The following is a 14,585-nucleotide window of genomic DNA, read 5'->3' on the forward strand; positions in this document are numbered from 1 at the left end:
CTCCTGAGCTCAAGCAATCTGCCTGCCTCAGCCTCCCAAAGTGCTGGGATTATAGGCATGAGCCACTACAACTGGCTAGTCTCTGTTATTTTCAAAGACAGCAGTAGGCCAGGCATGGCGACGCGCGCCTGTAATCCCAGTACTTTGGGAGGCTGAGGCAGGATCACTTGAGCCCAGGAGTTTGAGACCAGCCTGGGCAACATAGTGAAACCCACCTCTATAAACGAAAACAAAAACAAAAACACGAGCAGTAAGCTAAAAATATTAAAATATCAACACTAGCTTATTCTCAAAAACAATTTTCTTTTATATAAAGTGCTTGTAACTAATAATATACATTAAAAATGTCAACTCTTAAGATCATGAATGGCCTGTCTCACTGCCAGCAATGAGAGTGGTATATGCTAAGGGACACCATGATATTTACAGAAGACAAAAAATATATATTCAATTATTTCCTATAGTTCTAATACTGTCATTATACCAGTAAGCATAAAATAATCTTATTTTGATATGGTAATTAAACAAAAATTATTATGGCAGAGTAAAATGCAAGGAACTAACTCCTTAGGGATTTCTGACCATTAAGTATTTTTACTAGTTCATAATGAAGTTAAATATGACTAGAACACAATTCAGAAAAAAGAGACTAATTTATTTGTTTTATAAAATAGAATGAGCACTTAGTTTAGATAATCAAGAGGTGACAGCTTCAGGTATCATCTTCACCAAGAATAAATTTGTAGTGTTTCATATTCATTTAAAGGAATCAGGAAGAAAAATTCATTTAATTTCTGCTGCCTGCCCAGTCACTTCAAAAATTCTTAAGGAAGCTAAAATAAAAATACCTTGGATTCTGGTTACTTTTTAAAGTAAAAATTTCCAGATGCCTCAAAAGCAGTGAGTTCAATTTGGTGTCTTGTGTTCTGGCAAAGAACAGTTAAGTTTATACCACTGCAGTCGCCGTTTTCAAATGCTGTGACCAATTATTTGAGAGTTATAATCTGCAGGCTCCATTTTCAAAATATGTGGGATAACACTGTCAATTCGTATATTGCCAATGAGACCTTTGAAAAACAATTCTTCAGTGATGGTAGCATTCATCAGTCTTAAAGCTGGCAATCTGAGTAGTAGTCTGGATAACCTAAAAAAAGAAAGAAAAAAGGGAGAGGAACAAGGTTGTAAACCAGAAAGAAATTTAGTAGAAAAATATGAGTAATTTCTGCATGTGGCCTAATTTAATAAAGATAGCATTTTCAAAAGTTAAAATCAAAACTTTAGTATTCTCAAGCCTTAGAACATATGGCAATTACCTGGCTATTAATGCAGTCTGACAGACTCCACAGGGGAAAGCCCTGCTCTTAATGCTACACTGTACTGCCTCCACTTGGCTGTAAGGACTGTGGAACTGAGTCGTTAAACCATGCATCAAGTTATACAATTTTTTTTTTTTTTTTTTTTTTTTTGAGAGAGGGCCTCGCTCTGCTGCCCAAACTGGAGTGCAGTGGTGTGAGCTCACTGCAGCCTCAATTCCTTGGATTCAAGTGATCCTTCCCGCCTCAGCCTCCCAAGTAGCTGTGGCTACAGGAGTGTGCCACTATACCTGGCTAATTGTGTGTGTGTGTGTGTTTTTTTTTTTTTGTAGAGACAGGGTGTCACTATATTACCCAGGCTGGTCTCACACTCTTGGGCTCAAGCAATCCTCCTGCCTTGGCTTCCCAAAGTACTGAGATTATAAGCGTGAGCCATTGTGCCGGGCCAAGTTATACATTTAAGAATGGCGGCTGGGTGCCAGTGGCTCACCTCTAGGAGGCTGAGGTGGGCAGATCACTTGAGGTCAGGAGTTTGAGACCAGCCTGGCCAACATGGTAAAACCTCATCTCTACTAAAAAAAAAATAATAATAAAATAAAATAAAATAAAATAAAATCAGCCGGGCATGACCAGCCTGGCCAACATGGTGAAACCTTGTCTCTACTAAAAATACAAAAAATAATTAGCCAGGCATGGTGGCACGTGCCTATAACCCCAGCCACTTGGGAGGCTGAGGCAAGAGAATCATGAGAATTGCTTGAACCTAGGAGGCAGAGGTTGCAGTGAGCCGAGATCATGCCACTGCACTCCAGCCTGGGTGACAGACCAATATTCTATCTCAAAAAAAAGAAAAGAAAAAGAAAAAGAATGACTTAGCAACTCATTTCAGGTTTTAAAAATGGCAATGTTTTGTGTTATCAGGACGTAAGACATTTTCTTGGTTTTGCTCTGCAAAAAACTACTGGAAGTAGGCAATAGTTGCTATTACTGGGAAAAGCACAGAATGTGGAATCAAGACCGCTGGGTTCAAATCTTGATTGAACTGCCCACTACTTATATAAATGTGTGCTTGCCACTTACTGTCTCTCACAGTGCTGTTGTGAGGATGAATGAAATGATCCCTGCCAATTTCTGTGCCAGGTAGTGAGGTTTCTTAGGGTAAGACCCTATCTTGTGTCAAAGTGCCTTATAAGTTGAAAACTACTATCCAAGGATAATGTATTATTTTTAAGTAACCAACAATGTAAAAAACTGAGAAAGTTGCAGTCACAAAGGAAAAAAATTTAAATACTGTATTTATTTCTATAATGAGGCATAGAGTAACTTTTAAAACTTAAAGATGCTGAAAAACAACCACAACAAAACCACCTTTTCAAAAAGACTGTGGTGGGTTTATCCTTCTGTCCTAACGCCTTGCACTCTTAACACCTCAGACCAAATTAGACCAGCAGCCCCCAGGATTATCTTCCTGGAGCTGTGTGCTCTACTCCTCAAATTACTCAGCATCCACATCAAATTACTCAGCTTTTACAGAACTGGTAGAAAGCAGAATAGGAAAACGAGTTAAAGTAAGGCTGATATTTGAGATGAGACTGGCTTATAAATCTACATTATTTAATATATGTAAAAAATTATTATATGTAAAAATGTTATTTTACTAGTTTGAAGTATGCCAAACTAATAAAATGTTTTATTTATTATAAGCAAACACACTTATATAGCCCTTACTATATGATAGGCACAGTCCTAAGCACTGTACATATATTAACTGATTTAATCCTTAAAATAATTGTAAAAAGTGGGTATTAGTATTATCTCCATTTATAGGTGAGGAAACATGCCCAAGGTTATGAAGCTAGCAAGTGCAGGAGTCAGAATTCAAATCCAGGTACTCTGGCTCTATAACCAGGTGATTAACCCCTCGGCTATAATATCCCTCTTTAAAGAAAGTGGCTCTTATAAAAAAAAGAATTTTTCTCAAAGAATATTGGTGAGAAATAGCTTGGAGTGAATTTCATAAACCATGTTTCAAAATTAATTATAAAACAATCTAATGGTATTTGTTTTTATTTTTTAATATTTTTTAGACAGGGTCTCACTCTGTCACCCAGATTGGAGCGTAGGAGTATGATCACAGCTCACTGCAGTCTCACCTCAGCTTTCTGAGTAGCTGGGACTTCAGGCATGCGCCACCATGCCGGGCTAATTTTTGTATTTTTTTGTAGAAACAGGGTTTCACCATGTTGTCCAGGCTGGTCTCTTGATTATTTTTTATCCTCCTTTTGCTAACAAAATTCATTATTTTATCCAAAGAAAAAGAGTTTGGATTTTAGAGTCAGACTACTTGGGTCACAGTCAGGTGCTATCATTTACTGTGTGACCTTAAGCAAAGTTAACCTCTCTGTGCTGAAGTCTCCTTTTATAAAAAATGTCAGAACTGGATGAAATATTTTATGTAACGTACTTGCAACAATGCAATACTGCTTTTTATAGCATTAGTATTTCAAAGTTAAGGTTACCTAAAACATTTAATTATTGTGAGAGTAGAAATAATGAGATAACAGATCCACAAAAGGTTTTTCAATTATTTTAATTATATAGAATTTAACTCTAGATACCTGTAGGTGTCATCTGGATATGTTTTGGTTATATAATCTTGGAATTCCACATAAGCCTTTTCCTGAAATTTCTCTATCTGTTCCATGTTTTCTAGGCCTGGATGATCTGAAACATTAAAGAAAACATTGGTACCCTAGTTCTGAATGTTCATTTAAGACAGAGTGGATATGAAAAGAGACAGAAAGAATAGTCAAAACAGAAGCCCCATCATAAAATGTGTGGCTCAGGCCGGGCATGGTGGCTCACGCCTCTAATCCTAGCACTTTGGGAGGCTGAGGAGGGTGAATCATCTGAGGCCAGGAGTTCAAGACCAGCCTGACCAACATGGAGAAGCCCCATCTCTACTAAAAATACAAAATTAGCCAGGCATGGTGGTGCATGCCTGTAATCCAAGCTACTCAGGAGGCTGAGGCAGGAGAATCACTTAAACCTGGGAGGCAGAGGTTGCAGTGAGCCGAGACAGCGCCATTGCACTCCAGCCTGGGCAACAAGAGCGAAACTCTGTCTTAAAAAAAAAAAAAAAGAAAGTGTGGCTCATTCATTCCACAAATATTGATTGAGGCCACCTACTATATACCAAGCACTATATTTTACATATTTAAAATTATTTTTTATCTCGTATACATATGCTAACTAATAAAAAATAAGTGGGTGTTACCAAAATAAACAGCTTTCTCTCCATTCCAAAAGTAGTAAGAAGGCATTTGATAACTTTGCCTTTAATAGGAGCAAAAGGTAAATGGCTCAGCTTAAAAAGAGATCTTAAGGCTGGGTGTGGTGGCTCATGCCTGTAGTCCCAGCACTTTAGGAGGCCGAGGTGAGGGGATCACAAGGTCAGGGGTTCAAGACCAGCCTGGCCAACATGGTGAAACCCCGTCTCTACTAAAAATACAAAAAATTAGCTGGGTGTGGTGGCAGGCACCTGTAATCCCAGCTACTTGGGAGGCTGAGGCAGGAGAATCGCTTGAAACCAGGAGGCAGAGGTTGTGGTGAGCCGAGATGGTGCTACTGCACTCCAGCCTGGGCAACAGAGTGAGACTCCGTCTCAAAAAAAAAAAAAAAAAGGCATTTTAAATCCATGAAATATTTGCAGATTATATCTGTGCCATATTTTTCTAAGTCAAAAATTCTATTTTTAGGTAAAAAGGTATATAAGAAATTATGAAACCACAAATATCATCTCTATCAGAAAAATAAGAAATATGAAAAAATCTATATAAGCATTTCAATGGTCACTATAACATTACACAAAAACAGAAATATTAAAAGAACTTCATAAAAATTATGCATAGCTTAAGAAATGTTGAATATGGAAAGCTCTGTTCTCATGGATGAAAATTTTAAAAAGTACTAAATGGAAAAACCTAAAAATACTTAGTAAAATAAAATTACATTAGAATTTAAACTTCAAATCTATGTTCCTTCAATTTTCACCTAAGGAAAATAAAGGTGACAAATTGTGCTAAGAATAGAGACATACGTTACTAACTCATAAGAAACATTAGAAGAAATAGTACAAGCTTTCATGTTCTTACTGGTATTACTGATAGAAAGAAGCAGGTTTCCTCAGACAATTTTATTATGATGCACAAGAACAGAAACATATCAGAATGAAAAATACAGAACCTAAGAGAACAGTCAATTTCTCTTATTCAGAAATTGATCACTGAGAGCTTACCGTCATTTTACCATCTGTGAAAACTGTAAACTGGCAGGAAAACAAGAAACCAGTTTTTTTTATTTGTTGGTAACTCATATAAGATGTTTGGAAATCTAGCCCATCAACATAGCAATAGTCATCTCTCATTCTGCCATTTAGTAATGCCTAAAAAAATACACCTAAGAATTCAAATGTTGACGTGACAACAGAAATAAAGGTCTATAACATTTTTTACATTTTCATTTATTTTTGAGACAGGGTCTCCCTCTGTCACCCAGGCTAGAATGCAGCGGCGTGATCAGAGCTCACTGCAGCCTCAAATTCTCAGGCTGAAGTGATCCTCCCACCTAAGCCTCCCAAGTAGCTGAAACTACAGGTGCACACCAGCACATCCAGCTAATTTTTTCTGTTTTGATTTTTGTAGAGAAGAGGTATCATTATGTTGCCCAGGCTGGTCTCAAACTCCTGACCAGTCCTCCCATCTTGGCCTCCCAAAATGTGAGGATTACAGGCATGAGCTACTGCACCCTGCCAAGGTCTATCATATTATTTCACTGACTTCTCAACCTCCCTTTTCATACCCATATAAATGTCTAACATCCTTAAAATTCACCAATTTAAAGTATACAATTCAGGCCAGGCGGGTGGTTCACTCCTGTAATCCCAGCACTTTGGGAGGCCGAGGCGGGTAGATCACCTTAGGTCAGGAGTTCAACACCAGCATGGCCAACATAGTGAAACTCGTCTCTACTAAAAATACAAAAATGAACTGGGTGTGGTGGTACATGCCTGTAATCCCAGCTACTGGGGAGGCTGAGGCAGGAGAATCGTTTGAACACAGGAGGCGGAGGTTGCAGTGAACTGAAATTGCACCACTACACTCCAGCCTGGGCGACAGAGTGAGACTCAGTCTAAGAAAAAAAAGTATACAATTCAATAGTTTTTAGTATGAATATACTGACAGTTGTACAACTATCACTACAATCTAATTTTGGAAATTTTTGTCACTCCAAAAAAAACACTCTACCCATTAGCAGTCACTTCCCATTTCTTCCTTCTCCTTAGTCCCTGGCAACCACTTATCTATTTTATGTCTATACAGGTTTACCTATTTTGCGTATTTTATATAAATGAAATCAAACAATATGACTGGCTTCTTTCATTTAGCAGAACTTTTAAAGGTTCATCTGTGTTGCAGTATTATGTGTTAGAATTTCCTTCCTTTTATGGCTGAATGATATTCCATCGTATGTATATATTAAATTTATTTCTTCATCTGTTGACCGACATTTGGGTTGTCTCCACTTTTTGACTATTATAAATAATGCTGCTATGACTATTTATATACACATTCTTGCATAGATGTATATTTTTCATTTCTCTTGGGCTGACAAGAGTGAAGCTGCTGAGTCATATGATAACTCCATGTTTAACCTTTTGAAGAACTACTGAACTCTTTTCCAAGGTAACTGCACCATTTTACATCCCCACTTGCAACATATGAGGGCTTCTATTTCTCCACATCGTGAAACATTTTATTTTGAATAAAAAGTAAATGTTTATATACCTGGACTGAAGAGTACTATTGCCTTCAGGTAGGCATATTCGTATCCATCAATGCAGAGTTTAACCATGCTGTTACAAAACTCCTGTAGTTTGAAGATGTGCTCCATCAATAATTTTCTTCTTTCTGTTGACATTTTATCTTTAATTAAAAATAAACAAATGCTTCTAGTGTTTGTCTAAAATGAACAACTACTTTCATCCAATATATTTCCCTCTCAGGAATTTTGAAAAATTTTTTAATTCTTAAATTTTTTTTGAGACAGGGTTTTACTCCTGTCGCCCAGGTGGCAGTGCAGTGCAGTGATCTTGGCTCACTGCAACCTCTGCCTCCTGGACTCAAGCAGTTCTCCCGCCTCAGCCTCCCAAGTAGCTGGGACTAGAGGCGCATGCCACCGCACCCAGCTAATTTTTGTATTTTTTGTAGGATGGGGTTTCACTATGTTGCCCAGGCTGTTCTTGAACTCCTGGGCTCAAGTGATTAGCCCACCTATGCCTCCCAAAGTCTTGGGATTACAGGTGTGAGCCACTGTGCCTGGCCTTCCTCTCATGAATTTCAAGCTTTGAGTATAACCAATGTAGAAATGTTTAAAATTAAGTATTTCTGCAATTATAGCTAAAACTAATCTTAAGATATTATTCATTCAAGAACAAGCTGTTAGTATAATCTGTATAAAAATCGTAAGTAGAAAGGTTTATATTTATTTGTCTTGAGACAGGGTCTCGCTCTGTTGCCCAAGGCTGGAGTGCAGTGGTGCGATCTCAACTCACTGCAACTCTGCCTCCTGGGTTCAAGCAATCCTCCCACCTCAGCCTCCTGAGTAGTTGGGACTACAGGTGAGCGCCACCATGAATGGCTAAATTTTGTATTTTAGTGGAGATGGGGTTTCACCATGTTGGCCAGGCTGGTCTTGAACCCCTGACCTCAAGTGATCTGCCTGCCTCAGCCTCCCAAAGTGTGAGCCACTGTGCCCAGCCAGGTTTATATTTCATCTTAATTCTTTTGATGTTGTAAAAATACTTTTAAAAAATGAATTATTTTCTCATGGTAATTGCTTTTGGGGAAAAAACTATATATAAAAAATGGATTTGGATGTTTATGGCACTTGGCTTGTTAAAAAACAACAACAAACAAAAAAAGAAAACTCTAAACATAATGGTTCCTTTTTTTTTTTTTTTTTTTTTTTTTTTGAGATGGAGTCTCGCTCTGTCGCCCAGGCTGGAGTGCAGTGGCACGATCTCGGCTCACTGCAACCTCTGCTTCCTGGGTTCAAGCAATTCTCTGCCTCAGCCTCCTGAGTAGCTGGGATTACAGGCGCTTGCCACCACGCCTGGCTAATTTTTTTGTATTTTTAGTAGAGACGGAGTTTCACCATGTTTGCCAGGCTGGTCTTGAACTCCTGACCTCGTGATCCACCCGCCTAGGCATCTCAAAGTGCTGGGATTACAGGCGTGAGCTACCGCGCCCAACACCCCCCTCCCCACCCTTTTTATTTTTTTAAAGAAATGGTTCTCACTCTGTTGTCCAAGCTAGGGTGTAGTGGTGCCATCATAGCTCACTGCAACCTCAAATTCCTGGGCTCAAGTAATCCTCTGCCTCAGATTCCTAAGTAGCTGGGACTATGACTATAGGCATGTGCCACCATGGCCAGCTAATTTTTAAAAAATTTCTGTAGAGGTGGGGTACCACAATGTTGTCCAGGCTAGTCTCGAACTCCTAGGCTCAAGCAGTCTCACCTCAGCCTCCCAAAGTGCTGGAATTACAGGTGTGAACCACCCCACCTGGCTGAAATGTTTGCTTTCAAGATATACCTTTGAGAAGATAGGATGTAAAGATAACCATCTGAAACACTAGACAACTAAAAGTACATAAGACTCAAATTTTGGTAATAGGATTTTATTTAAGCTTATATTGGTTGGGAAAAAATGAGCAAAACCATCTACATGTTTCACTACCAAGACTACTATAATAAAAACAAATATTTAGTAAAAACACTGTTAAGAAGAAAAAAACTGAAGCAGAATAAAGTTTTACAATAAAGATTTTAATTTATTGTAGAGGGACATGTTTAAAACCCATCCATTAGTAATTAGTCAACCATAGCTTTCCTGAAGGTAGGCTTTATAACCATTACAGGCATATAAGACATGAACCAGGGGTAGGAGTCCATAAGTAAGATGGGAATGTGATGCTGCCTTCTAGTGGATCTATTTTTGATGACATTTTAAGGTGATTACCCCTCTGCTGTTAAATATAAGGAGGAAGCAAATGATTTAAAAATTATATAAAACAATAAGAAATAGAATATGCTAAAGAACTAGAAGGTAGTCCCCAATTTATAAATTATTCCTGAGCTCAAAAGGCAATTTTCCCCATTTGTTGATGGGGCACTGTTTTGGGTAGTCATAAGCCATTCTATAGTTAAGCATTTATAAATCAGTGATTACTCGTCTTGTGAAATGAATGAGGGCTGCAATTACCTTGGCATCTAGGAAAGGAAAAACAGAATAAAAAGGATTGTTCCTGACTCTTCAGAACTATTTAGGTGAGAGAATACATTCTGATGAATTGATACAAAATCAACCTATCTTAGGATTCAAAGGGCTATAATAAAGAAAGGTCATTTAAAAATTGCTGAGTAGTATATGTTTTAAAATATTTGACCACCTCTACATAAGCTCACCCTGGATTCTTTGATAGTTGCACAAAAATTCACAAGGCCTGGTCAGAAATAGCCTGCCAGACTTAAGTATACTGTTTTCAATTTTGTTACACTCTATTTAAAAAATATTTTGAGGATTAGTAAATTTATAAAATTGTAAAAATTATCTAAAGTAAGAAGAGCATTGGTACCTAAAACACTAATATAATAATTATTAGATATCTAACCTTAGTCATAACATTTAATGAAACTCATGCCTCCTCCTACAACCTGGAAAAGGTAAGGAAGGTGCTTTTTACCTTGTTGAAGACTATTGTGAAGACAATTGACAAATGTTGCTAATATAGTTGCTACATTCATCACTTGCCAGCACTGGGCAAGACCAAGAGTAAAAAGTTCATTCCAGTAAGCTTTCACCAGTGATATGCTGTTTTCTTGCCTATTAAAAACAGTAATAAAAGCACAAATCAGATATTATTAAAATAAGTTTTATAAACCTTACAGCTAGTCCAAATACTTAAAAACAGCATATTACTAAACTAAAATTACTCTAGAAAGATTTGAGCAAGTCTGTGTTTTGTATAGCTGATAACAAAATGAGAAATGAGGAATGCTTAGACATTTAAATAGTAGCTAGCTCATCAATCAGCCAGTTTATAAGAACAATTGCAAGTAATATTCAAACTAAAAAAGTTGAGGCTTTAACTTCACATTTCATAGAAATGGAATAAAGATTGTTCTTAAAAGCAAAAGCATATATTAAAAAAAACTTTTGCTTTGAATACAGGTAAATACCTTTTAAAAGAAAGAGCAATTCAAATTATTTTATTGTTTTGAGACAGAGTCTTGCTCTGTTGCCCAGGCTGGAGTGCAATGGCGTGATCTCTGCTCACTGCAACCTCCACCTCCTGGGTTAAAGCGATTCTCCTGCCTCAGCCTCCTCAGTAGCTGGGATTACAGGCATGCACCACCACATGCGGCTAATTTTTGTATTTTTAGTAGAGACAAGGTTTTGCCGTGTTGACCAGGCTGGTCTTGAACTCCTGACCTCAGGTGATCCGCCTGCCTTGGCCTCCCAAAGTGTTGGGATTACAGGCGTGAGCCACTGCTCCCAGCCTCTAGAATTATTTTATAGTAGGCAAGCAACCAATTTTAGGAGAAAAATGGTTCATTGTATGTTTCAGAGGAGATATTAGTATCCCTATAAATGAGATACCCAGGATTTTACTATGAATAACAAGAGATTAGAAAGGTCAAAAGTTCTCTCCTGAATTTCTAAGTAAGTGATCTCAGCAGCACAAGGAGGCTGAGGCAGGAGAATGGTGTGAACCCGGGAGGCAGAGCTTGCAGTGAGCAGAGATCGCACCACTGCACTCCAGCCTGGGTGATACAGCGAGACTCCGTCTCAAAAAACAAAACAAAAAAAGACCCCCATCTCTACAAAAAATGAAAACATTAGCCGAGCACAGTGGCATGTGCCTGCCGTCCCAGCTACTTAAACCTATTTATCCATTTGAAATTAGGCAAACTTCCCAGGTCTCAGGTTGTCTAATGATACAAAATGCAGAGACACTATATGTCCTATATCTTGCTCAGAGTTATTAAGAGGTGAAAGGTAAGAATCAGCTGGGGCTGGGTGCAGTAGCTCACGTCTGTAATCCCAGCACTTTGGGAGGCTGAGGCAGACGCATCACTTGAGCCCAGGAGTTGCAGACCAGCCTGAGCAACATGGCGAAACCCTATCCCTACAAAAAATACAAAAATTAGCTGGGTGTGGAGGTGCACACCTATAGTCTCAGCTCCTCGCAGGCTGAGGTGGGAGGATCACCTAAGCCTGGGGAAGTTGAGGCTTCGGTGAGCTGTGATCACACCACTGCACTCCAGCTTGGGTGACAGAGTGACACCCTGTCTCAAAAAAAAAAAAAAAGAGAGAGAGAGAATTAACTGGGTGCTGTGGCACATGCCTGTAGTCCCAGCTACTCAGGAGGGTTGAGGTGGGAGGATTGCTTGAGGCCAGGAGTTTGAAGGGGTAGCACACCGTGATTGCATCTGTGAAGAGACACTGCACTCCAGCCTCTAACCTGGCACAGGAAGATCCTGTCTCAAAAAAAAAATAAAAAAGAGAAAGTATATGCCAGGTACTGGAGAAATAGCAATTAAGAGATTAAGTTTGCCTTCATGAAAAAAAGGGGAAATAACAAATATATAATTTCAAGTATTTTATATAAATATACATATATGATTATACATAATTTTAGGTAATGAAAATTCTACATTAGTATAAAGGATGTATATTAGAAAATGGGAAGGTTCAGGTAAGGTGGTTAGAGAAGGCATTTCTGAGGTGGTGACATTTGACTGGAGAAAGATGGCAGAGAATTAAAACAAACAAACACAAAAACCAAAAATCAGATCTAGGGGAATAGTATCCCAGGGAGAACAAGGGCAAATGTGCTAAGGTGAGAACAAGCATATTCAATAAAACAATAGATATTCAATAAAAATTGTTGAGTGAATTACTAAATGCTATCCTATTGTCTTGGAAGGTCCTTTCGTAGCCTTGTTTTCCTGGCTAATACCTACTGATCCCTTAAAATACAGCTCAGAGTTCACTTTCTAGAAGGAACATTATTCCTCTCTCAACATAATCATTCCCCCTTCAGTGTCACGCACACATGTATCCTCACTGAAGGCAGAGACTCCCTTGCGCATTTCTGTATCTCAGAGACCGATGCAGTACATGGTACACAGAAAGAATTCTGCAAATGATTTCTGATCTTAGCGAGTACAGAACAGGCAGAAGTGAGAACTTTGATGAAAAGAGCTGTGGGCCCTTTTACAATTAAACAATCTTTAAACCAAACCTACAGACTTTATTATAAATAAGATGATGAAACTATAAGATTTCTTTCCTTAAATCTCTGGAGAGATATAAGTTGGTAAGAACGTCCTGATAGGAAATATGTCCAACTTAATGAATGGTACTTATATATTTTTCTTCTTAATAAAGCTTTAAAATTAGGATAATCAGTATGTTTAACAGAAATCATTCGTTAGGAATCACAGCCTTATGACATTACATTTTATTAAATAATCGAACATACTTGAAACAAATGCTAATACTGTCAACTCAGTCACAGCAAGTTTTTTTTCCTGAGAATTATTAATGTGAAATTTTAACTTCAGGCTGATCTCTTTTCCATTCAGTATCCAAGAAGGATCACTGGCCACAAGAAACTGCCTGTCATTTGAAAGTAAAGTTTAAATGCAAAGAAAACCAGTATTTTATAATATTCATATAGAAAATGCTTAAAAATATCAATCTTAAACAAAATCAAAGGAGATAAAAATAAAGGATACTATTTTCATTAAAGATGGATAAAATCCAGAATTGAGGAAGAGGTGAGGAAATAAGTATTCATTCTCATATACTGCTGACGTGAACATAAACTGGATCAACATCTTTTCAGAGAACAGTTTGGTAGTACCCATCGAAAGTTAAAATGTGCACCTTCTTAGACCCAGCAATTTCACCTCTAAGAAACTATGTTATAGAAGTACAGTCATGTGTAGCACAATGTTTTAGTCAACAATGTACCACATATACAATGGTGGTCCCATAAGATTGTAATACCATATTTTTATGGACACTTCTCTATGTTTAGATACACAAACATTTACTATTGTGTTACAACTGCCTATGGTATTCAGTACAGTAACATGCTATACAGGTTTGTCCTAGGTTTGTAGCCCAGGAGCACTAGGCTGTAGCATATAGCCTTGATGTGTAGTAGGTTTGTGTAAGTACACTCTATGATGTTCACAATGACAAAATTGCCTAATGATGCATTTCTCAGATTACATAGCCATCATTAAATGGGCAACACATGCCTATACTAACATGACCATACTAAAAAAAGTGGGCGAAAATACATACACAATGCCACAAAATGCACATTGTAGCACTGGATATAATAACAAAGAAAACTGGCAACAATCCAAATGTCTACTAATAAGGAATGAATAAGTGCATAAAATGGAATACTATAATAGAAGCCATGAGGACAAATGGGGTAAATTTACATGTACTAACATAGGAAGAAGTCTATGAGTGTAAAAAGCAAGGCAAAGAATAGGATGTGTAAATATGTGTATGTATTTAATTGTCTAATAAGTATCTCACAGAAACATTCTAGTAGGACACCAAACTGTTAACAGTGGGGTTAGTTACCTCTGGTGAGTGAGGTTTTACTTTATAATCCTATACTTCAATATTACTTTAAACATTAAAAAAAATTAAAAGCTAACATGAAGGAAGTTAAAGTAAACTCAGTTTCACTTTTAACCTCTGATTCTGAAGTTTTAAGGAGGAAACAGCTAACCAAAGTAGTTTACTAGTAAACACAGGAAAGGAAAAATAAATGGAAAAAAATCAGAGCTGGCTTGTGCTATGCATCTTGTAGTAAGAAAGTACCTTGGCATTGCTGGAGAAGCTCAGAAAAAAAGGAGTATAAGTGCAAAGGATAAGAATACCAAAATTATTACTAAGGAAAAAAGACACAAGTGGCAGATGAGAAATAACCTACCAGATTATTGTGTTTCCAAAAGAAAAGGGAAAAGGACTGTAGAAACCAACTACAGAAAGGTATCTATTTACATTTATCCAAACCCCAAACCAAAAACCCTGATGGTATAGCTAGCTATGTTTTTTAAAGTTCAATTATGTTAGGAAAGAAAAACAGCAAGGCTACTCTAAAAAGATGGTCT

The 14,585-nt window shown here is 37.6% G+C and overlaps 1 protein-coding gene across 7 annotated transcripts in view; it reads right to left on the reverse strand.

The window, feature by feature from the left end:
• Positions 1–634: 634 nt before the first annotated feature.
• Positions 635–14,585, reverse strand: part of NR2C1 (nuclear receptor subfamily 2 group C member 1) — a 50,126-nt gene continuing 36,175 nt past the window's right edge. For 2 of the 7 annotated variants that reach the window (XM_063784855.1, XM_009425976.5), the window contains 4 exons: positions 10,118–10,257; positions 7,160–7,282; positions 3,932–4,037; positions 635–1,144 (listed from right to left, as the gene is read on the reverse strand). In XM_063784855.1, the coding sequence (XP_063640925.1) occupies positions 970–1,144; positions 3,932–4,037; positions 7,160–7,282; positions 10,118–10,257 (544 nt within the window). In that variant the 3' untranslated portion in view covers positions 635–969. 7 annotated transcript variants of the gene reach the window in all.

Source organism: Pan troglodytes, chromosome 10, assembly GCF_028858775.2.
Source record: "Pan troglodytes isolate AG18354 chromosome 10, NHGRI_mPanTro3-v2.0_pri, whole genome shotgun sequence".
NCBI lineage: Eukaryota > Metazoa > Chordata > Mammalia > Primates > Hominidae > Pan > Pan troglodytes.